The 24,335-nt window shown below is 42.9% G+C and overlaps 1 protein-coding gene across 1 annotated transcript in view; it reads left to right on the top strand.

The window, feature by feature from the left end:
- The window catches only part of KIF26B (kinesin family member 26B), a 639,143-nt gene that overhangs the window by 590,423 nt on the left and 24,385 nt on the right, over positions 1 to 24,335 (top strand). The window contains exons 11-12 of the mRNA XM_043962875.1: positions 8,662 to 8,824; positions 10,135 to 13,570. Of these exons, the coding sequence (XP_043818810.1) occupies positions 8,662 to 8,824; positions 10,135 to 13,570 (3,599 nt within the window). The remainder of the gene's footprint in view (positions 1 to 8,661; positions 8,825 to 10,134; positions 13,571 to 24,335) is intronic.

The raw sequence follows: 24,335 nt of genomic DNA, 5'->3' as shown, positions 1-24,335 counted from the left end.
ACCCTTAGGTGTTGTTGGTCTGAGAGAGGTGGCCAATAGACCTCCTTTTATTAAGAAAACTGGAGAGGGGGCTCAGCTAGGTGGCGAAGTGGATAAAGCACCGGCGCTGGATTCAGGAGTACCTGAGTTCAAATCCAGCCTCAGACACTTGACACTTACTAGCTGTGTGACCCTGGGCAAGTCACTTAACCCTCATTGCCCCACCCAAAAAAAGAAAAGAAAGAAAACTGGAAAGGGAGGAGGGGGCTAAGTTATGAAGGACTTTGAATACCCAACAGAGCTTATGAACTGCTATTTAGTCATATCACCCCTAAACTGTACTTCGACAATTGATTGTTTTTACCCAAGTGCAGGCACTTATATTTGTCTCTATTGTAAACTATCTCTACATTTGACTTTGTAAGAGCTAATTCAGCTTCCCTCTCAGATTTATGACCTCCACATATTTGGTGAGCATTCCATCTCTGTCTTTGATGAAGGAAAGGCTTGTGGGACTTTGGGGAGTTCTACTATGCAGGATGCTTGAGTGGTTATATACTTTGGAGGGACGCTTCTAAACTCAAGTTCCCTCCTCTGTTTGGCCAAGGCTCCATTAAGACCATAGAGCTATGAATCACAGTGTTTGCAGTCACTCATTGTGAACAGGGGAGCCTCTGACATGCAAGTGAACACAAGTTTCTATTGTTTCTTCTAATACTTCATTATACAACAGTGGGTCGCCCTCACTGGGGGGTCCTGAATGCCAAGTCTTCCCCATCAGAGCTGCCAATACAGAGCAGTGACCTTCCCAACCTCCAGCTGAGAAGATCTGCTTATGTCATTTGCAATTCCAAATGGGTTAATATCTGGAACTGAACAGCAGTCAATTTAATTTCAGGTACTACTCCGTTTGGAATTGCAATTAGGATAACTTAGAGCTGTTCTCCAGTGCCGGAAATTGGGAAGGTCATGGCGTAATATTATTGGCATCTTGATAGGGGAATGTAAACGAGAAGGGCTTGCTACTATAGATCAAATGAACCTAAACTGAGTGAAGTAATTATGAGATCTTCAAGAAAAGGTCATGAATATTCACGAAGCAATCATGAACATTTGATGTTAATTTTACTCAAGGAAAAATAACCCTGATGTTGCACTTGAGGCACATGTAAATTGTAACTTCATACTGTAGGGGAGAATGGTTTATTGACTAGTTATTGACTTTGGACATCTTGAAATAGATTGTCTTGTAGTCATTTGATCCTCAACATGTTCAAATGGAATTCATTACCTTTCTCCAAACTTCCCCTTCCCCCCTCTCTACCGGCCCCCCCCCTGCCCCCGACTTTCCTGTTACCATGGAGAGCATCACCATTCTCCCAGCCACTGAGGTCCTCAGTGTATCATCCTTGACTCCTCATGCACATACGCACACTCCACATCTCTATCTTTTGTCAAATCTTGTTTTTACCTTTATATCATCTCTTGTCTATATGCCCATCTCTCCATGTATCTGGTCACATACCTTGCTCAGGACCTCATCACTTCTTCCCTGGACTATTGCAATTACCTATTGACTCTTCTCTATATCCAGTGACTTCCTATTACCTGCAGGATACAATGTGAAGTCCTCTGTCAATTTAAAACTCTTCTTCTCCCAAGCCCTTCTACCTATTCAGCCTTCTAACCCCTTTTTTGTTGCTGTTCAGTCTTTTTTAGTCATGTCTGACTCTTTGCGACCTCATTTGGAGTTTTCTTGACAGACTAGAGTAGTTTGCCATTTCTTCCTCCAGCTCATTTTACAGATGAGGAAACTGAAGCAAATGGGGTTAAGTGACTTGCTCAGGGTCATGCAGTTAGGAAGTCTCTAAGACTATAATTGAATTTAGGAAAATGCATCTTCCTGACTCCCAGTTGGGCAGTCTATCCATTACACTTGAGCAGATTTTTGAAATGCATAAAACATTCTGAATCCTGTATCCTTGTGGAGAGTGACTAAGATGCCCAGAGTTATGTATTTATTTTTTTGAAAATTAGAGCCAGTAATCCCTTACCCCTCTCCAGCTACACTGGTTTTCTTGCTATTTTCTGAATGTGGCACTCTATTTCTGATATCTTTTTCATTCATAGTACCCTGGAATGCTCAGCCCCTTCACTTCCACCTCTTAGTTTTTATGGCTTCCTTTAAGACTCAGCTTAAATCCCACCTTCCTCAGGAGGCCTTTCTTTGCCCCCTCCCTTCATCTACTAAACAATTAGTTATCTCCTCGTTTTTTTTCCTCAATTAGAATGTAAACTCCTTGAGGGCAGGGATTATTTTTGCCTTTCCTTGGATCCTCAGTGTTTAGTGCTAAGTGCCTGGCTCATGGTAGACATTTACTAAATGTTTATTGATCAGTCAATTGTCAGATTAAATTGCAAACTGAATTCATGTGGAAAAATCCATGTTGGGATTAGAATGCAATGGGGTGGGGTTATAACATGTAAAACAAAACTCATTTACTTCCATTTTCTAAGGGAGAAACTCTGTGTTGATAAATTTTAATCTGCTGTCTTCAGTTTTTGCTGCCTGAAGATTTTTTTCTCATGTATTGTTCTTTGGTTTAATGAGTCCTCTGAGTTAATAGAACTCCTCTTCCATTAGTATTTTTATGAGGATTTTTCATATGTAGAGGTGCAGACTTGTTTTATTGTATTTTCCTGCTTTTTTAGTTCATCTTAAAAAGTTGACTGTGTTTAATATATTTCACATCCCTGCTGTCATGTACGTGATATAAATGAACTGGGATGCTATTTCATTCTAAGTCTCAAGATTTAGGATATGAAATGAGTCACCTTGCAGGATATAAGTAGGTTTCCCTTCACGGTCATCAATATCACATTTATAATTTCAGAATCAGACATGAATAGTAGATTTAGGTCAGATGTGATGGCACTAGCCCATAGTTGGGGAAGCTGAGGTTTTCTTCCTTAAGCACATTTTTGATAAGTATAAAGCATTCCAAATCCTGTACCCTTGTAAAGACAGACTAAGCTGCCTGCAATTATGTCTTTTTTGGAAATTAAAGCAAACACAACTCTTTTTTTATCTCATGGAGCCTTTTGCATAGTAGAGAACCACTCGGTGAAGGGAAAGAATTAGGCTACAACTGAATAGGGGGTTAGATGCTCTCCTTGCTGGAGGTACTAGGTTAGACAGAAGAGGTAACATCCTTCCTGGCCTTAGTGTTCTTTCTTAGCCTGTATTGCAATGGCTTAATGTTGATATCCATGTTGAGTCTAACCAGCAAAACATCAGGCTCCATTCCTGCCTTGAAATCATTATTGACCAATTCTCTCCATAACTGTGGCTCTGTCTTGGGCCTAAGGCTCCTTCCTCCAGAGTTTTTCTTTTCTTTTTTCTTTTCTTTTCTCTTCTCTTCTTTTCTTTGTTTAAAGTTATAAACATTTTTATTTATAGTTTGGGGTTCTAATTTTTCCCCTCCTCTTTCTCCCCTCAACCCTTCCTGGGGTGGTAATCAGATATAAGTTATACATGTACAATTATGTAAACCATTACCATATTAATCATTTTGTATATGAAAACTTGAATAAAAGAAAAAAATTTAAAAAGTGAAAAATAGCATGCTTCAGTCTGTGTTCCATCAATATCAGTTCTTTCTTTGGAGGTAGATAGTATGTTTCATCATTAGTCCTTTTGGATTGTCTTAGATCATGGTATTGTTAAGAATAGTTAGGTCAGTCATAGTTCTTCATCAAACAATATCGCTGTCTCTGTGCACAATGTTCTCTTGGTTCTGCTCTCTTCACTATATATCAGTTCATAAAAGCCTTTCCAGGCCTTTCTGAAATCATCCTTCTTGTCATTTCTAATAGCACAATTGATGGGCATTCCTTTGATTTCCAATTCTTAGCTACCAGAAAAAGAGCTGCTATAAATATTTTTTTGTACAAATAGGTCTTTTTCTATTTTGGGGGGATGTCTTTGGGATATAAACCTAGCAGTGGTTTTGCTGGATTTAAGGGTATACAAAGTTTTATAGCCTTTGGTCATAGTTCCAAATTGCTCTTCTACTGGACTTTTTTTTGGGAGGGGGGGGGCAATGAGGGTTAAGTGACTTGCCCAGGGTTACACAGCTAGTAAGTGTCAAGTGTCTGAGGCCAAATTTGAACTCAGGTCCTCCTGAATCCAGTGCCAGTGCTTTATTCAGTGCACCACCTAGCTGCCCCTATTTTCTGAACTTTCTTAAGAGAATTCAGTATTATTTGTCCCTCTTTGCTAGAGATCCCATGGTACTGACTGGTTCTTCTGGGAAATCTGAGCTTCACACACAGAATGGGCAATCAAGACAGAGAATAACAAATGATAAAAGAGTTGGTTAGGTAACAATTGACACACCTTACTTCTCTAGTGGATGATCCTTTGGCTTTGTGCCTGGGAAGACATCACATTATTATAATGTATTATTATGTTCTTTCAAGTCTCTGATTAATTAAAGCCTATTAAGTATTCCTATTCTTTTAATGTTCTCTTCCTAGCCTCCCATAAGGAAAGGCAGGGATAGAATCATGTGATTATTTGGGGAAAATATTATTGTGTAAACATGGTTTCTTGAAACAGTTATATAACTCTTTCCCTACCTCATAAATTATCTTCCACCAACAGCCCCTCCCCTGTCCTTTCATGACCTCATGATAACACTTCTCTGCTCACTGCTCCCCTCCCTCTATATCAGGTACCAGATCTGGATGACCCCTCACCCCAGACATTAATGAATCCATATATTTCAGTCTTAGGTTAGATTTGAACCTAAGTGTTCCTGGGTAAGTAAGTGGTGCAGTGGATAGAGCACTGGGTTTGGAACCAGGAAGATTCATCTTCTTGAATTCAAATCTGGCTTCAGACACTTACTAGCTGTGTGACCCTGTCATTTCACCCTGTTTGTCTCAGTTTCCTCATCTGTCAAATGAGCTGGAGAAGAAAATGGCAAACCACTCCACTACCTTTGTCAAGAAAACTCCAAAGGGGCCATGAAGAGTCAGACATGACTGAAATAACTCAACAGTTTCCTGACTCCAGGCCTGGCACTCTGTCCACTGTGCCACCTTAGTTGCTTACCTAAACACTAGCTATTAAGAATTAACAGCTATATAGTACTTTTACGTTTAAAAAGCACTTTCAATCACCCTTTGAAATACAGGCATTTTTCTTCGGTCATCCAAAGATTCACGTTTTTACTTGTGTGGGTACTCCCTCTACAATGTTCATGAGGTACCATGGCCAAAAAAATTGATCACCCCACAGCCAACCTGGTGATAACCTTCTCTGAATTCAGCTAGGCTCTACCTCTGATAAGAGATATAAAATCTATTACTGGGCCACATGCACAGTATCTGCTAGAGCCTAAACCCCATTGGCCATACCCTTGGAAGAAGCCAAGGTTGCCTTCACTCTATAATGAGACCGTGCTAGTACTTGAGTGGAGGAGGGGCTGGATGGTTCCATTATTAAAAATTGAATCACAGAAGGACCCAGGATCACAAAACTAGTAAGTGTCAGAGCCAAAATCAGACCCACCACTGTTTAATAGTATTTCTTTGCCAAAGATACTATGAGTAAAGAACGTCTGAGATTCTGAACCTTTACTAAATTGTCTTTTCACCTTCCCTCCTTGTTGCTTTACTCTAAGCAAAGGATTGTGGCAAGACTGAAAAGAGGACAGAGCATTATCTCAGCTTGGTTTTTTTTTTCTTTTTTACTCCTATATGGCTGTCTTTTAGAACCTAGTAAAGCCCATGTGAAAAGGGGTGCCACTAGCAATTTCACCATCTCAGATAAGGAAAGTGAAAGCGCCTGTTACTAAGCAACATATACGTCGTTGTGTGCTCCCCATAATGGCATTAAAGAAAACCCACCAGATTCTTGCATGTCACCATGGCTGTGATGACTGAATCCCCAATGGGGAAACACAGAGCCAAACACAGGACAAGCGGGTTTGATCTGCCAAGGTCAGCGCTCTTGAGAATGGCAGAGCAGCACATGGAGACAGAAACAAAGCAAGTCCTTCCTAATCAAGGTGAAATGTATCCAGCACAACTTGCCATTCATTAGAAACCATATCATGGCAGGGTGCAGCCTGTCATTCATTCTAGACTCGCCCTAATGAAATCCATTCTCGGTTTCCAGTTATCAAAAAGAAAAACCCATCTAGGAATAATCCATTTTCTTTAGTATCACTTAAGGCATCTGCCAAAGGACCTGGACTTTATTTATTCTTTTTAATGCTCAGATATGGCAGTGGTCAGGCAATTACTGCTGGCAGTGAAAAGAGAATGCTCTGAAAGGAGTTAAACATCTGTGACCTCTGCTGACTCCTTTCCCCACCCCTACCTCTGTCCCTGGGGCAGGTAGATAGCACAGTGGATAGAACATCAGGCCTGGAGTCAGGAAGACTCATCTTCCTGAGTTCAAATCCAGTCTCAGACACTCACTAGTTGCATGACCCTAGATAAGTCACTTAACCCCCCTTTGCTTCGGTTTCCTCATCTGTAAAATGAGCTGGAGAAAAAAAATGGCAAACCACATGAATTAATTTTAAAATGTAGGGTTATCTGTGGTTTATTATATTTTGATTTATTTGTCTATTTCCCAATTATATTTTAATCTGGCATAGGCTGCACTTGGGAGCCATGGCAGGCCCCTTGTTTGATACCTCTGGATTATAGCACCTGGTAGCCATGACTAAGATAACCACTATAGACTATGAATCTTCATTTCAAAGGATTTAGCCTTAACTAGCTCTCTCAAACCACTAAGTGTACCCTTCAGTTGCCCAAATGGATCTCCACAAATTTTCTGTAATGCCTGTATGATTTAAGCAGATTTAAGTAAGGATCACTCACCATCCCTATTAACCAGTACACAGAATGGTGTGCATTTACCAAAAGTCAAGGAGAGAGAACTGTCTAATCCAATTGAAATAAAAGCACAGCTCAGACGACAGCCTGCCCCTCAGAGATATAACTCTCTCAGATACATTCTTTTTTTTTTTTGGTGGGACAATTGGGGTTAAGTGATTTGTCTAGGGTCACACAGCTAGTAAGTGTTAAGTGTCTTAGGCCAGATTTGAACTCAGGTCCTCCTGAATCCAGGGCCGGTGCTCTATCCACTGCGCCACCTAGCTGCCCCCAGCTCTCAGATACATTAAAGTAAGAGAAGATGAATGTTGAAATTCTACCTGCAAGGAAAATAAATGTCATAGATTTTGGTTAGACTGCATTCTCTAAAGTGTACAGAGCTACAAGTCAGAAGACCTGGGTTCTATTACGGCTCTGTCATGTACTATGGGTTTAGTCTAGGCATTTTTTTTCATACTACGCACTGAAAGGTCAAATACTGAAGCTGAAGCTTAAATACTTTGGCCACATAAGGAGAAAACCAGACTCACTGGAAAAGACCGTGATTTGGGGAAAGATTGAAGGCAAAAGGAGAAGAGGATGGCAAAGGATGAGATGGATAAATAGTGTCATGGAAGCTTGGGCAGATTTAGGGAGATAGCGGAGGATAGAAGGGCCTGGGGTCCAAGGGGTCATGAAGAGTTTGACGTGACTGAATGACTGAACAACAACAGGCATTTTTATTTAACATTCCTGAGCTACTATGGGCTAAGGACTGTGGATTCAGAGCCTGAAGGGTCCTTAGATGTCACTGAATCCAACCCCTTCACTTTACAAATGAGGAATCTTAACCCTGGAGTGATGAAGTGAATTTCCCAAGGTCACACAGGTGGTAAGTGTCTCTGGGAGTCCCATATTAGTAGCATACTTATCCTTCAGACTCATGATGATGCTGTCATTATATGAGGTGGGGGGAGAGAGAGAGACAGAGAGATGGAGAGAGAGACAGAGAGACAGTGACAGAGATAGAGGCAGAGAGAGAGAGAAAGAGAGTTGAACTAAATGGCTCTGAAGTCCCTTCCAACTCTGAATCTATGGTTCCTAACAACAACAATAACAAGGGATGTCTATGTAATTCTTTTTTTTTTTTTTTGGTGAGGCAAACTTGCTCAGGGTCACATAGCTAGTAAGTGTCAAGGGTCTGAGGCCAGATTTGAACTCAGGTCCTCCTGAATCCAGGGCTGGTGCTCTATCCACTGCACCACCTAGCTGCCTCCTATGTAATTCTTTAAGAATTATAAGTGGCTTTTCATGAAACAACAACAATAACAATAAGTAACATTTATATAATGCTTCAAGATTTACAAGTGGCTTCTCATTTGATCCTCAGAAGAACCAGATGAGGTAGGCAATGCAAGATATTATTATCTCCACCTTACAAATGAGGAAACTGAACTTTGGAAGGGTTAAGTGGTTTCCTCATGGCTGGAGAGTTAGTAAGTTCCAGAGACAGATTGTGGGCTTTCTTTTGACTACACCGAGGTAGTATATTTTAGGAATGGGGCATGACATGTACAAATGTGGAAAAGACACTTTGGGTTTGGGGTACAAGTTTGGCTCAGCTTCCAACCTGGAGAATTATATTAATGAGTATGCCATTAAAAACAAAACAAAAGAAAAAAGTCACACAGAGACCTGAACCAAAGACCACCACCCCCCCTCGCCCATGACAGCCAAAGTGAAGCATGGCCCACTAATGTAGCCTTAATTCATTTGATTTTGCAGAGACAGCAAGCTCACCATGTTGCTGCGAGAGTCCCTGGGGAACATGAACTGCCGTACCACCATGATCGCTCACATCTCAGCAGCCGCCGGGAACTACGCAGAGACCCTGTCTACCATCCAGATTGCATCCAGGGTCCTACGGATGAAGAAAAAGAAAACTAAGGTAAAGGGATGGGATTGTGAGGGGATGGGAGAGGATGGACCTTCCAGAGCCTGCTCTAGATGCCTAAGGAAAAGTGTGGGGTGGGGGGGAGGCAATACTCTTAATCCCTGAGTGATAAGAAGAGAACTATGGCTGCCAATGAAGTATTTAGAATTGACATTAAGGATCCAAAAAGGGAAGAGCTTCTGCATGATATAGGAAGAGATTTTATTCCCTCTGCCACAGGGCTGGAGCATTTCAATATACAAAGCTAATTCTAAGTAGGAGTATGCTCTTTGTGCATGTTTTCTCCTCTTTGCATCCATTGTAAACATGGTATACTTGGTTCTTACTTGATATTAAATATAGACTTTGGTGAATGGAGGAGGCATGAATGAGTTTTTCTCCTGTCATCCTGTGATCTTGGCCAGAAGAAGCTAAGATTCCCAGATATCTTCTAATCTCTTGATTCTGAAGAGAATGACTCTCATGTCATCTTTTTTTTTTTTAACAGAGCAATGAGGGTTAAGTGACTTGCCCAGGGTCACACAGCCAGTAAGTGTCTGCCTGGATTCGAACTCACGAAGATAAATCTTCCTGATTCAAAATCTAAGGCTCTATGCACTGTGCCACTTAGCTGCCCTGTTTTCACAAGACTTGAGTTCGAATTCTGACCCTACTATTTCATACCTATGTAACCTTACACAAGTCTCTTAACCTCTCTGGGTCTCAGTTTCCTTATCATTAAAGTGGAGGTGTTGGGTCCATTTGCCTCTAAGGCCAGGTCTAGTGCTGTGTCAATGTAGTGAAGCCATTCCTAACATTGTAGTCAGGTCTACATGCCATATATGTGGTACCACTTTGGCATCACTGACCTTTCCAAGATTTCTGAGCACAAACCTCCAAGTTCATCCTGCCAGAGATGTAAAGTATGCACTCGTGAGTCCAGATTCATGTTCTTGAGGCTCATACTAGCTGTGTGACCCTAGACAAGTTACTTAACCCATGAGTGCCACAAGCAGCCCTGTCTGACTATAAGCTTCAGCAGAGTAACTGATCCAGGTTTTTAAAAGAGACAGCATCCTCACCAGGTACCACTTACATTGCCATCAGCACAATCTCAGACCCGACAAATAGTCATCCTGGAGTTACTATTGGTGTGCTTCCCTAGTCCCTTCTCAGCTCTGATCATATAGAGCCCTCACTGGGGTCCTGGCTTCTCTGAGCTACTGCCTTCATCACCTTCACAGCTGTGCTCCTGTCTATTGCAATCACCCAGAGACTTTCCTTGATCACACTTCCATGATGACTCGCTCTTCTTTCCCTCCCAGTACACCTCAAGCTCTTCTGGAGGGGAAAGCTCTTGTGAAGAGGGCAGAATGCGGCGGCCAACCCAGCTGAGGCCCTTCCACCCTCGCACCGCAGCGGACCCAGACTTCCCCATCCTTCACTTGTCCAGTGAGCCAGACTACTCCTCCAGCAGCGAGCAGTCCTGTGACACCGTCATCTATGTGGGCCCCAATGGCACAGCCCTCTCCGATAAGGAGCTCACCGACAACGAAGGACCCCCAGACTTCGTCCCCATAGTCCCTGCCCTGCAGAAGACCAAGAACACTAGCAGGCTGGAGGAGGCGGGGGACAGCGCCTCCAGCAAGTCAGAAAGAGACTGCCTCAAGTGCAACACCTTTGCAGAGCTGCAGGAGAGGCTGGACTGCATAGATGGCAGTGAGGAGACCAACAAGTTTCCTTTCGAGGAGTTGCCCATCCAGTTTGGGGCTGACCAGATGAGCAAGTGCCCCACTCTCTCTGGCCAAGTGGCTGAGCTGAGCCAACTCTCAGAATCCGATAAGGAAGAGAACCCTTCGGATGCTCAGCTGCTGGATAAAGAAGGGCCAGAGAGCGCTAGCGCCCTGGTGGCCAAGCTGCCAAGGAATCACTCCCCGGTGCCTTCTGCGGCCTTCACCAACACTCCTGCACCTTCCTCCCCCAGGAGCATCCCCGGCAGCTCCAGCAGCCAGACTAGCTCTTCCCAGCTCACCCACAGCCCCAGCCTTCAGAGCAGCCGTGAAAGCCTCAACTCCTGCGGCTTCGTGGAGGGTAAGCCCCGGCCGATGGGCTCCCCCCGCCTTGGCATCGCCAGCCTCTCCAAGACTTCTGAGTACAAGCCACCGAGCTCCCCCTCTCAGAGGTGCAAAGTCTACACCCAGAAAGGGGTGCTCCCCTCTCCAGCTCCCCCACCTCCCCCACCACCCTTAACAAAGGATTCTGGGATGGTGTCTAGTGAATCCTTACTGCAGCCTGAGATCCGTACACCTCCAGTAGGAATGAGCCCTCAGGTCCTGAAGAAATCTGTGTCCTCTGGGAGTGGGGGGTTTTCAGAGACCATCATGGATGAGGAGCAAACAGCCACTTCTCCAGGGTCCAAAAAAGGAGTCCTGAGCACAACCATGGTCACTGTCCAGCAGCCCCTTGAGTTGAATGGTGAGGATGAGCTGGTGTTCACTTTGGTAGAGGAGCTGACCATCAGTGGGGTCCTTGAAAATGGGCGTCCTACCAGCATCATTAGCTTCAACAGTGATTGCTCTGTGCAGGCCTTGGCTTCAGGCTCCCGGCCAGTCAGTATCATCAGCAGCATCAGCGAGGACCTAGAGTGTTACTCCAACACAGCTCCAGTCTCAGAGGTCAGCATCACTCAGTTCTTGCCCCTCCCCAAGTTAAACCTGGATGAAAAGGTTCGGGATGCTGGAAGCAGGCGATCTTCCATCAGCTCTTGGCTGAGTGAGATGAGCACGGGGAGCGATGGTGAACAGTCATGCCATAGCTTCATAGCCCAGACGTGCTACGGGCATGGGGAAGCCCTGGCAGACCCTCCCATTCCAGACTTCACAAACGCCATTCAGAACAGTAGGATGATGTGTGGAGACAAGCCAAAGGCAGGCCCAGAGAATTTACTCATCCTATCTGAAATGGGAGAGGAGGCTTTCAACAAGGGCTCGCCTATCAAAGGCTGTAAAATATCAGCTCTTGGCAAAGCCATGGTGACGATTTCCAATGCAGCAAACTTAGGCAGCTGTGAAGGCTACATCCCCATGAAGACCAATATTACTGTTTATCCCTGTATCTCTGTGAGCCCCCTGAACATCCAAGAGACAGACGAGGCCATAACCACGGTCAACTCACCTTCCAAAGCAGCCCAGTCGCAGGAGAGCAAAGAAGCCAGTAAAAAGAAAGGGATCAAATTTGAGGACCCTTGGCTTAAACGGGAAGAGGAGGTGAAAAGAGAGAATACTTATCCTAGTAATCCAACTAGCTTTGAAACCGAGATGAGTTCCACAAAGTCTGAATCTCAACATGAACAAGAACAAGGCAAGAAACCCAACTCGGCAGACCGGTTCAGTAGCAGCAGCAGTGGAGGAGAGACATCTAACTCCCCTGTGTCCGACAACTTCAAGAGGATTGTGGATGGGTGTGAGATGACCTTGTCCAGTTTGGCCACCCAACCTCCCGTGCATGCTAACAAGAGCCTGAAGGCTAGCAGTCTCCCGAGGGCATTTCAGAAAGCCAGCAGGCTGGACGACCTGGATAATGTCTTCTACCACTGTGCCGCGGAGAGCAATGGTATCTGCTCGTCTTCTGGATCTCAGTCCTCCAAGACCACCCTAGAGAGGAGGGTGGCTTCTCCAAAGCACTGCCTTCTGGCTCGGCCCAAAGGGACACCCCCTCTCCCTCCCATCCGCAAGTCAAGCCTGGATCAGAAGAATCGGGCTAGCCCCCAGCATAGTGCCCCCAGCAGCAGCACTAGCAGTCCCTTGAACCAGCCAGCTCCTTTCCTCCCCGGCTTCCCCGACGAGCCCAGCGGCAAGACGAAAGACACCAGTAGCAGCAAGTTGTTCAGCGCCAAGCTGGAACAGCTCGCCAGTAGGACCAACTCCCTTGGTCGCTCCACAGTGAGTCACTATGAGTGCCTGTCCCTGGAGAGGGCCGAGAGCCTGTCCTCCGTGAGCTCCAGGATGCACTCCGGCAAAGACAGCACCATGCCAAGGACCGGGAGGATCCTAAATCGTTCGGCCATGTCCTCTCCCACTAATTCCTGCACCTCGCAGTCTGCCGGGGCCTCGCCCAAGGCTGGCCAGTCTAAGATCTCCGCTGTGAGCAAGCTCCTCCTGGCCAGCCCCAAAGCTCGGAGCCTTTCCACCTCCACCACCAAAACCCTCAGCTTCTCCACCAAGTCTTTGCCACAGTCAGTTGGGCAGAGTTCCAGCCTCCCCCCCAGTGGAAAGCACATGTCATGGTCCACCCAGTCCCTCAGCCGGAACCGGGGTTCCGGACTCACTTCCAAACTTCCCCTGCGTGCAGTTAATGGTCGGATCTCCGAACTGCTTCAGGGCAACACGAGCCCCAGAGGTTTGCAGCTGCGAGGGAGCTCCGAGGCAGAGGAGCGGGGTGGCCTTCCCGGAGAGGAGAAACCAGCCGTCCACATGCTGCCCTCCCCTTACAGCAAGATCACCCCTCCCCGCAAGCCCCATCGCTGTAGCAGTGGTCATGGCAGTGACAATAGTAGCGTGCTGAGTGGGGAGCTCCCCCCAGCCATGGGGAAAACTGCCCTGTTTTACCACAGTGGCGGCAGCAGCGGCTATGAGAGCATGATGAGAGACAGCGAGGCCACGGGCAGCGCTTCGTCAGCGCAGGACTCCATGAGTGAGAATAGCAGCTCAGTCAGCGGAAGGTGCCGAAGTCTCAAAACTCCAAAGAAACGCTCCAATTCAGGTAGGCGCGCATGGACCTCACCCTGACCCCCACCTCAGGGCCGAGCAGTGGCAAAGCTTGGTGAGTTCGGGGCTACCCTTTCCTTCCTTTCATATTGACATCTTCTGTTTTTATATAACCTTTATTTGGGGGGGGGGGATCAGTCAAGAATAACTAACCAATGCATCAACACCAGCAGTTTATATGATACCCCCAAACCATAGTCCTTTCTTAAGAAATGAATTTTCTCTCCTCTTCTCCAGAGCCAAGGTTCTAGATCATTCTAATTACCCAGCATTTGGTTTAATTAATTAATTTTTTTGTAGTCATAGCATAAATTCTTTTCCAGGATCTGCTCACTTTGTAAAAGTTCATGCAAGTCTTCCCACGTTCCCTGAATCTGTCCCTTTTGTCATTTCTTACAACACAATTCAACAAACTTTTATTAAACACCTACTATGTGCCAAGCACTGTGCTAAGTGCTGGGGATACAAATAAGAAAAACAGAGATGGTCCCTATTCTCAGGGAGAGGAAGGCAACACAAAAACAGAGGCTGTAAAGGTTAGGGAGACACCAGGGGTCATCTTGTTCCCTGGCACCGAAAACAATCAGAGCTGCAGATGCAAAGTAGAGTGAGCTTTAGGTCCAATTTCTACCTTCTACAAAGGAGGAGGGCTTTGGGAGGAGTTTGGTACTTCACCCTCTGGCCCTCCAATCAGAGAGGAAAAGAGGCTAAGGGTATCCCATCTTGAATTAGTAGCATGGTGATGAGATTAGGAGTAATGAGCATATCCTGGGAGGGGCATCCACATCTTCCTTTGTGGAATTGAAACCAGGCAGAGATGTAGACAGATGCAAAGATTACATTCATATACCATAGTTTTTTCAGCCATTCTCCAATTAATGGATGCTCCCCTAGTCTCTAGTACTTTGTAACAGCCAAGAATGCTTCTCTGAATATTTCTATACATAAGGCTCCTTTCCATCTGTCTTGGATTTTTTTTTCGAATATGTGCCCAGTATTCATCACCACTGTGTTAAAGATATACAATGTTTAGTGACTTTTGGGATTTAGTTCCAAATTACAATCCAAAATAGACTGCTTCATAGATCTGCCAACAATGTAATAGTGTCTACCCTCCCATAGCCTCTCCAACAATTGTCATTTCCCATTCTTGTCATCTTTAGACATCTGATAGGTGTGAAGCAGAACCTCAGAGTTGTTTTTATTTGCATTTCTTTATGGTATGGAGCTTGGATTTCTTTCCTTGAAAACGGCCTGTTCATATTCTTTACCTAAATGGTTCTTGTTTTTATATATTTGGATCAGTTAGATATCAGATCTTTATCAAAAGAGTTTACTGCAAAAGGTTTTTTTTCAAGTTAACTGTTACCCTCCTAATTGTATTGATTTTGTGTTTTGCATTTTTTTCACTTTTACGCAATCAAAATTGCTCATCTTATCTCCTATGATCTTTTCTGCCTCTTATTCAGTCAAGAACTCTTGCTCTGCCCATATCCCTGAAAGCTACCTCCTCTGCTCTTTTGATTTGTTGATGATGTGACCTTTTACATACAGGGCCTGTATCCATTTAGGGCTTATTGTGATATGAAAGCTCTTGTTCTAAACTTAGGCTAAAGTTGTTTGTTATAATTACATAGCATTAAGAGTTCTTTGTTGTTGTTCTTTCCATTTACATTGTTATAGCCACTATCTATAGTGTTTCCCTGGTTCTGTTTATTTCACTTTGTATGTCTTAATTATGCTTCTGAATTCTTCATGTTCAGTGTTTTCTGGCACATTCCATTCCTGTATCCTAATTTATTTAGCCATTACTCAGTTCGATGGGCATCCACTTTGTTTCCATTTCTTTGCCACACGCAAAAAGGCCTACTATAAATATTTTGGTGTTAGAGAAGCATAAATTAGGTTGTGCATCTATGTGGGTGTGTATAAAGACATGTACACACTTATGTGGATAATTTGAAGAAGCCAGAGCCAGTCCTAGATGTAGGATATTGTTTTAATATACAGTGTCAGAAGCATTAGACCTTTCCTGAGCATCTGCCATAGATTCAGCCCACTATATAATGGATATGGCCGTGGAGATGTGCTCATTTCAGGTTAGGTGACCTTGTCTGGCTTATTTATGATTATTATTAACAGAAATGTTAGCTGTCATGCGTGATCAGCATAAATCATCAATGGCTTCTTTAAGAGATGCCATAAAGCTCTTGAAAGGGGATTCCTAGCTTCACCGTCAGATTTCACATTTACTTGTTGAGGGAATAGGGGACAGAAACAATAAAGAAACACACAGGCACTGCCCTTATTTGAGGTTATTTTTGTTAAGGGTTTGGTGTGACCTTATCATTTTTGGTTATTGCTTCCAGATAGTTTGTATAGAGAGGGGACTAAATGGCACCAGTGGGACGAGAATACAACCCCTTGGTTAACAGTGAATTATTATTGTTCAGACAACAGTGAAAGTACCAAAATAATTATGAAACTCATCATAGTAAGTTGCCCTCAAAAATCATGGAATCATAAGACTTAGAGTTGGAAGAGATCTCTGTGGCCAAATTATTGAAATTCCCTGGGTCATCTGCGTAGAGACAATGAGCCAGACAGGTGAGAAGTTGCCCAAAGTAGACCCAAGGTCCTTCGTGTCATGGCATGAGTTATAGGTGCAATAAATTTATTGCAATGCAACAAAATGGCATTATCAACCCAATTAAATGTTATATTACTCTTTGTAGCACCGAAATGTATGTGCTTATTTCCATTCTCAGAATCCTATTTTTTAACTGAATACATTAATTAAACATCACAGAATCTTAGAGTTGGAAATGACCTCAGAGACCACCTAGTTCAACCCAAACGTGAATAAGAATGCTCTCTACAATATACTTGATTATTGAGCCTTTGTTATGGGCTGTAACTTAGACCAGATGTTCTGGTTTATAACATACTCTCAACCAGCTAGCATAATCATCTAGCCTTTGCTTGAGGGGAAATGTACTGTTTCCCAAGGCAGTCCCATTCCATCTTTGAATAGTCCTAGTTATTAGTTAGAATATTTTCCCCCTTATATCAAGTTAAAATCTATCTCTTTGCACTTTCTACCCACAGTTTCTAATTCTACCCTCTGGGCCCAAACAGAGTGAGTCTAATCCCTCAACCATGTTTCACCCCTTCCAATACTTGAAAACAGCTATCGAGTTTCCCTCTTCCCCATAAATTTTCTCTTCTCTAGCTGGAACATTCTGGAGTACTTCCACCAGTCCTCATATGGCATGATCTTAAGGTATTTTCCTATCCACCTTGCTCTGGGGACTCTCCAGCTTATTGCGTGTGGTACCCAAAATTGAATAGAATGCTCCAAATGTGGTCTGAGCAAGAGGGAGTACAAAGGGACTATCACTTCCCCTATTTTGGACGTGATGCCTCCCTGTGAACAGTCCAAGATTACATTAGCTGTTTTGGCTGTTATATTTTTGACTCATACAGGGCTTGAAATCCACTAAAACCCTCAGACATTTTTCATATGAATCGATGTCTTGCCATACATGCCTCTCTCCTTTTGTACTTGTGAAGTTGAATTTTTAACCCAAGAGTAGGACTTAATGTTTGCTACATTTCATCTCATTAGATGTGATGGAATCATCATTCTATCCTGTTAAGATCTTCTGAGATCTTGATTCTGTCATCCAGTGAATTAGCTTCTTTCCCAGATTCATATAATCTCCAAATTGAGAAGCATGTCATCTATCCCTTATTTAACCACTGATAAAAATATTGAATAGATATGAAGATACTACAGTATTACCACTAATAGGATATATGCTTTCAATTAATATTTTTTTCAAAAAATTGAATACCTACTATGTACTCGGACTGTGCTACTGTGGGAGCTGAAAGAGAAATATGAGATATGGTCCCTGTCCTGAAAGTTTGGTGGTGTTATTGAATGGTTTTCAGTCATGTCTGTCTCTTCATGACCCCATTTGGGGTGTTCCTGGTAGTGGTACTGGAGTGGTTTGCCATTTCCTTCTTCAGTTCATTTTACAGATAAGGAAACTGAAGCAAACAGGGTTAAGTGACTTGCCCAAGGTCACACGGATAGTGTCTAAAGCCATTCTTGACTCCTAGCCCAGTGCTATATCCACTCTATGACCAAGCTGCCATTTCCTGAAAAGGAACAACAGTTTATCTGAGAGCCAAAATTAATAGACATGTGGTAGTGGGGCAGCTAGATGGCGCAGTGAATAGAGCACCGGCCCTGGAGTCAGGAGTACCTGAGTTCAAATCCAGCCTCAGACACTTAATACTTAACTAGCTGTGTGACCCTGGGCAAGTCACTTAACCCTAATTGCCTCACTAAAAACAAAACAAAACAAAACAAAAACAAAAACAAAAACAAAAAACAAATAGATGTGTGGTATACTATCAAGTGCTATGGGGTAGGGCATAAGTTCTTAATGCAATAGGACTTTAGAGAAATGATGGATCACTGAGAGTTGGAATAGGCAGCAGGCAGTCTGGTATGGTGGAGAAAGCCCTATATTTGGAATTAGTCAGAGGCCTGAAAGAGCTCTGAGCATGAAGGACTTGTGGAACCTGAATCCAGATCCCAGCTCTGCCCTTATAGTGTGACCTTGAAAAAGTCACCTATCCTTTCTGAGCCTTAGTTTCCTTTCTGTGACTCCTTCTTCATCTCTAAAAATAGAGGTGATAAGACCTGTGGTTCATGCTTCACAGAATTAGTCTAAGGCCAAAGGAACATAGATCATAGATTTAGAGCTGAAAGGACAGCAAGTCCACAGTCACTGCCTCGTCCCTACCCCTACTTCCATTTTTCAGATGAAGAAATTGAAGCCGCCCAGGTCTACATATCCAAGAAATGAATGAAGCAAGAACATAGGGCTTCCTGATTCCAAGTCCAGATACTTCTATGTAGATAGAGAGTTGAAAGATCACAGAGACCTCTCATTTTACAAATGAGGAAAGGGAAGTTATATGATTTGCCCAAAACAGGTAGTAAATGTCAGAAGGATTTGAACTCATATATTCTGATTCCAGAACTAATGCTCTTTCCACTGTACCACACAGGTTCTGGTGAGATATAGAGATAGAGATAGAGATAGAGATAGAGATAGAGATAGAGATAGAGATAGAGATAGAGATAGAGATAGAGATAGAGATAGAGATATGTGTGTGTAAATTACTTTGTGTATGTATGTGTATATATACACATACATACACAAAGTGATTTACAAACCTTACAATGCTCTGTAAATGATGGCTGTTATAATTATTTAAGAACAGTACAAATGTTCATCCATACCTGGTACAATAAGCGGATGAATCAGTGAACAAAACGAACAATTCAGCTTTATACTAAACACCCAATTACAATGTTCTATGCAGGCCATGGGGAGACTTAAAATTTTTTTTAAAAGATGTAAATCCTGGGCCAGCTAGGTGGCACAGTGGATAAAGCACCGGCCCTGGATTCAGGAGGACCTGAATTCAAATCCAGCCTCAGACACTTGACACTTACTAGCTGTGTGGCCCTGGGCAAGTCACTTAACCCCAATTGCCTCACTTAAAAAAAAAAAAAAAAGATGTAAATCCTGAATTCAAAGGGCATACTCTCCACTAATCTATTTGGAATGGCACAGGTGAAGATGGCTAAGAAATAAGGACAAGTCTCCTTTCAGGGCTTCCCAACATATCTGTAATTCTGTGACCCCTGAATTCCTGATGAGACTTATAAAGAGTGACTACGTAAAGAAATGACAATTATGGGTTGGTTTTCTTACAGCATCCATAGTGATAAAGATAGAAACTGAACCTGTAATTGAAGGTATGGAAACTTCCTTTTCCAATTCAGGTCAGCATCTTCTCTGCAGTTTAATCTTAGAGAAGTCACCAGAGTGCTGAGTGGTTGAGTAATTTGCCCAGAATCATACAACCAGTATGTGTCAGTAAGTCAATAAGCATTTATTAAGAACCTACTATGTGCCAGGCATTGTGCCAGGCATTGAGGATACTGAGAAAGGCAAAGGACTTGAAACTAGGTCTTCTTGGCTTCAAGGCCAACTCTCTACCCACTACTATACCACTCTGCCTCATGTTAATGGAATTAGAACAAAAACAACTGAATCCTTTCACCATCCTCTGACAATGCAGCATCTTTAGAGACACCCAAGGAGTCCTTTTTATCTTGGAAATATCAGGAAAGCTGATAGAAAATCCCTTAAAAGAAAATGGAGAAAATACATGTCAGAAGACCATCATGAGCAGTAATAGGACAGAGGAACCTGACATTTCCATTACCATTTTGCTGAATTTGTAAACATACATACTGTAGACATGTCAGAAGTTTTCACACATCATACAAAGCAATTTTCTGTTTGGTGGTTAATTGTATTATTGCTAAAGATATCATTCCCCAGCACTCTCCCCTCACAGGAAGGTGGGTGCTTCCTGTACCATCTGGTACAACTAGGAAAATAGGCCCATTCCTGGCCAGCAAAGGTTAAGCACTAAAGGCTTCTGGAGATGCATCTCAGCCCAGTGTTGTTTGCCACGTGAGGAATATACAGTCTGGCCAAACACAAAGAACAAACAGCAATAAAAGTTAACTACTATGTTTCCTCGACCTTGTTTCCCTGGGAAAACCCTGGACTGCAGAGTCCATTAACAAATCACCAGACTGTTGCAAACAATCTGTGTACACTTTTGAAACCATCCACTGAGAAACAGAGGGAAAAACCTAATTCAGGGTCAAAACTCCTGGCAAGTATGTATTTGTGGTTGGACCCTAATGCATAGAATGTCTCCAAATCCTCCTTGCCGACTACATTACGCTTAGAAATCTCTGCCTTAGGGCTCTCCTCTCCTCATGGGTGATGCCCTGAGATGGTCTTTTGGGGAAAGGACCCCAGCCATGCTTTGCCTCACTCACACCTATACACTCTCAATCCTCTTCTGCCTCCTTAGATATCTGCCTCCACTCTCTTTCTCCCTCCACTCATGTTTTCCAGTTCTATTTTATATATTATCTTCTCCCTTTAGAATGTAAGTGTCTTATGAGCAGAGATTCACTTACTTGTTTTTATTTGTACATGGAAGCACACAGAAAGTGCTTAATAAATGTTATATTCAGCCAGCTAAGTTGCACTTAGGGCAACTAGGTGGCATAGTGGATAAAGTTCAAATCTGGCCTCAGACACTTACTGGCTGTGTGGCCTTGGGCAAGTCACTTAACCCTGTTTGCATCAGTTTCCTCATCTGTAAAATGAGCCAAAGAAGGAAATGGCAAACCACTCCAGTATCTTTGCTAAATAAACCCCAAATGGAGTCACAGAGTTGGACAAGACTGAAATGACTGATCATCAAAAAAGTCATACCTTAGAATGTTCTGAGAGGATGTAGTTGGAAGGACAGGTAGTCCCCATCTTATAAACAGGTTGTGGTCCAAAATATTGTGAACAGGCTATTTGCAACCTGGGATACATTCTCCCATTGAGGCTATGCTATCAAAAGTTGTGAGCTGGGGCAGCTAAGTGGTACAGTGGATAAAGCACCGGCCTTGGATTCAGGAGCACCTGAGTTCAAATCCAGTCTCAGACACTTGACACTTACTAGCTGTGTGACCCTGGGCAAGTCACTTAACCCCCATTGCCCGGCAAAAAAAAAAAAAAAAAGTTGTGAGCTTCTCAGTCTGGCCCACAAAAACCCATAGCAAAACAGAACCCGAGTCCCAATAGTACTGAAGAACACAATCTGATTTCCAGCCTGTGGCCCCTCTGCTAGTGGGTGAAGAAGCTGGCTGTATTATAGAGGTGCTGGATTAGAAATAAATGAAGAAGACCTGGATTCACCTCCTGCCTCTGGTACAGACTGGCACAAGTCACTTAATCTGTGTTAATCTTGCTCTAGGCAATTCACTAAAAATTTAAATTGTAGAATAATCACTATTCTGGATCAGTGGAGAGTTTTCTCATCACAAGGATTTCCTTCTGCCTTGGGCTGGAAAATTATTTCACCCTGTCTTTTTATTCATTCTGCCATTCCAGACTTCATTTTTAAGGTGCTATTTTATAGTTGTTTGGAGATGTATTGGGGGGAATTCAAAATATTTCCTTCCTATTCTGCCACCTTGAGTCCCAGAATCCTGGGAGTTCCTTCTGCCAATGAAACCAGGCAGTCCACCATTTTCATCAAGGTATTCCATACTAGGCCTCCATCAGCTTGTTCTGTACATTAGAATTTTTTTTTTTTTTTGGTGAGGCAATTGGGGTTAAGTGACATGCCTAGGGTCACACAGCTAGTAAGTGTTAAGTGTCTGAATCCAGATTTGAACTCAGGTCCTCCTGAATCCAGGGCCAGTGCTCTATCCACTGCAACACCTAGCTGCCCCTGTACATTAGGATTTTTACAAGTTTTTATTAAGCTTCTACAATTTTTCAGGTACTGTGCTAGATGTTGGAGATATAGACAAAAATGAAATAGTCCCTGATTTCAAGGAGCTTAGACTCTATTGGGTGAGATAACATGTGCACATGCCTGGATCCAATATGAAGGACAATTTGTTACCAATAGAAGAGAGGCCCAGAGGGCACAAAGAAAGGAAAGGGAAGAATGTAAGGATACTATGGGGAAAGAGCCCTCAGTTAGGAGTCAGTAGTCCAGAGTTCTGGTTTTGGTTCAGCCACTAAGTAGCTGTCACTTTGGTCTGGTTGCCTCGTCTTTCTCATTCATCTATAAAATGAAGAGCTTGGCTTAGTTGAATTGTTCCTTCCCAACCCTGACGTTGTAGGATTCTGTGGTTCTTTGACCTTGGGCAAGTCACAATCTCTCTGAGACTAGATGGTTTCTAAGATCTTGTGCATAGGGTTATAGATTCAAAGATGGAAAAAGCCTGAGAAGTCACCTAGTCCACCTGCCCCTCCTCCCCTTCATTTTACAGACAAGGAAACTGAGACTTCAGAAAGTGGAATAACTTGTCCATGGACAGTAATTGGCGGTCCTGGGATTCGGTGTCAGACCCCCTGCCTCCAAACCCTCTGCTCTGTACCTCAGATGTTCTATGAGCCTGTGATTTTTTTTGGTCCTTTCAGTCTGGTGTTTGGAATCATGCTTGAAACCATGGTGAGAGCAAGAATCAATGAAGAAGACTTGGGGGAGGCAAGATGTGAGACCGCATGGGAATTTATTTTTCACTGAACCTTCTGAAGCTGCAAGGTTCAAAATTGTGGCGTGTGTCTTAGGCATCTGAACAGAAGGACATCTCTAAAACTGGCACCTGGGTTTTCACTTGGGAATAGCCCTGCTAACAGTGACCCTCCATAGACCAGAGCTGATCTCAGCTGGAGCCATTGATGCTTCAGCTAAGAATGTAAGATGCATTACGGTGTGTCAGTGACCCCTTTTAATATGTGACAGGGAGAGAGAAAATAGCTCAGACATTCTGGGTGTGTGTGTGTGTGTGTGTGTGTGTGTGTGTGTGTGTGTGTGTGTGTGGTGGGAGGATGCTGGCTTTGTGATGAGGTTCACCAAAATAACAGCATTGATTTTCCCAGGCCAAGGCAGGGTCATTTCATAGAGCATATCTTGTGCTGAAAGGTGCCAGAGTAAGCATTTTCTTAAAAAACACATTTGACTTCCTCATGGCCAGACTGAGCCCTGGCTTCATACTGTGGGAAGAGAGCTGGTAGCTGACAGTTACGTAGAGAGCACTACATTCAATATGCATGATTTAGTCGGATGCCAATAGACCATTTAATTTATTATTTATTTATTCATTTAATCCAAAAAATATTTTTACAATACTGTGCCCTCATATGAGTACCATATCTTCTCCTCCCCCTACTTTTCAGCTTTCTTTAGAGTATTAGCTTCACCTATTAGAATGGAAGCACCCTGAAGGCAGCGACTTTCTTTTTTCTGTACTTCTATTCCCAGCACTTAGTACCATGCCTGGCATGCTGCAAGCACTTAATAAATGCTGGTTGATTTGTTGCTTTCAATAAATATTTTTGAATTTTATTTTTATTTGTGATATATGATTATATTATATATATATATCAAACATAAATACAATATATCCATACACACATATATGACATATATAATGTAAATTTTCTACATTGTTAAATTTAGATATACCCAGGTATATTCTAATACATATAACTTAGTATTTTAAATCTTTAAATAAATATATTATAAATAATGTTTACATATCCATTTATATAAATAATATATGTGACAAATTTGTTTAAATATAATTATTATTTAAATAAGACCTAAATAACTCATATATGCACAACATATATATTTATGTGTGTGTTCAATAAACATTTTTAAATCCTTACTGCATGCCAAGTACTGAAGTGAGTATTAGAGAAACAAAGACAAAAATAAAGCCTCTGCTCTCAGGGATTTTAGTTTTTATTGGCAGAGGGAGAATGCATATAACATACCTGAAGCAAGTTAATACAAAGTATATAAAAATAAAGCAAAGTTATTACCATATGGAAAAACCACTAATAACTGGGGGATTAAGAAAGGTTCCATGTAGGATGTGGCATCTGAGGTGGACTTTGATGGGAGCCAGGGATGCTATGAAATGGACATGAGGAGGGAGTACAATTCAGACAGGAGGGACCATTTGCGTAAGGGCATGACACCAAGAGATGCAAATACCAAGCTAGAACATGCCCAAGGCAGGATGATGGGTGACCAGGATCATGAGGGAACTTGAAGTCCTACTT

This window comes from Dromiciops gliroides, chromosome 4 (assembly GCF_019393635.1).
Source record: "Dromiciops gliroides isolate mDroGli1 chromosome 4, mDroGli1.pri, whole genome shotgun sequence".
Classification (NCBI taxonomy): Eukaryota; Metazoa; Chordata; class Mammalia; order Microbiotheria; family Microbiotheriidae; genus Dromiciops; species Dromiciops gliroides.
This window is presented reverse-complemented; position numbering and strand designations above follow the sequence as displayed.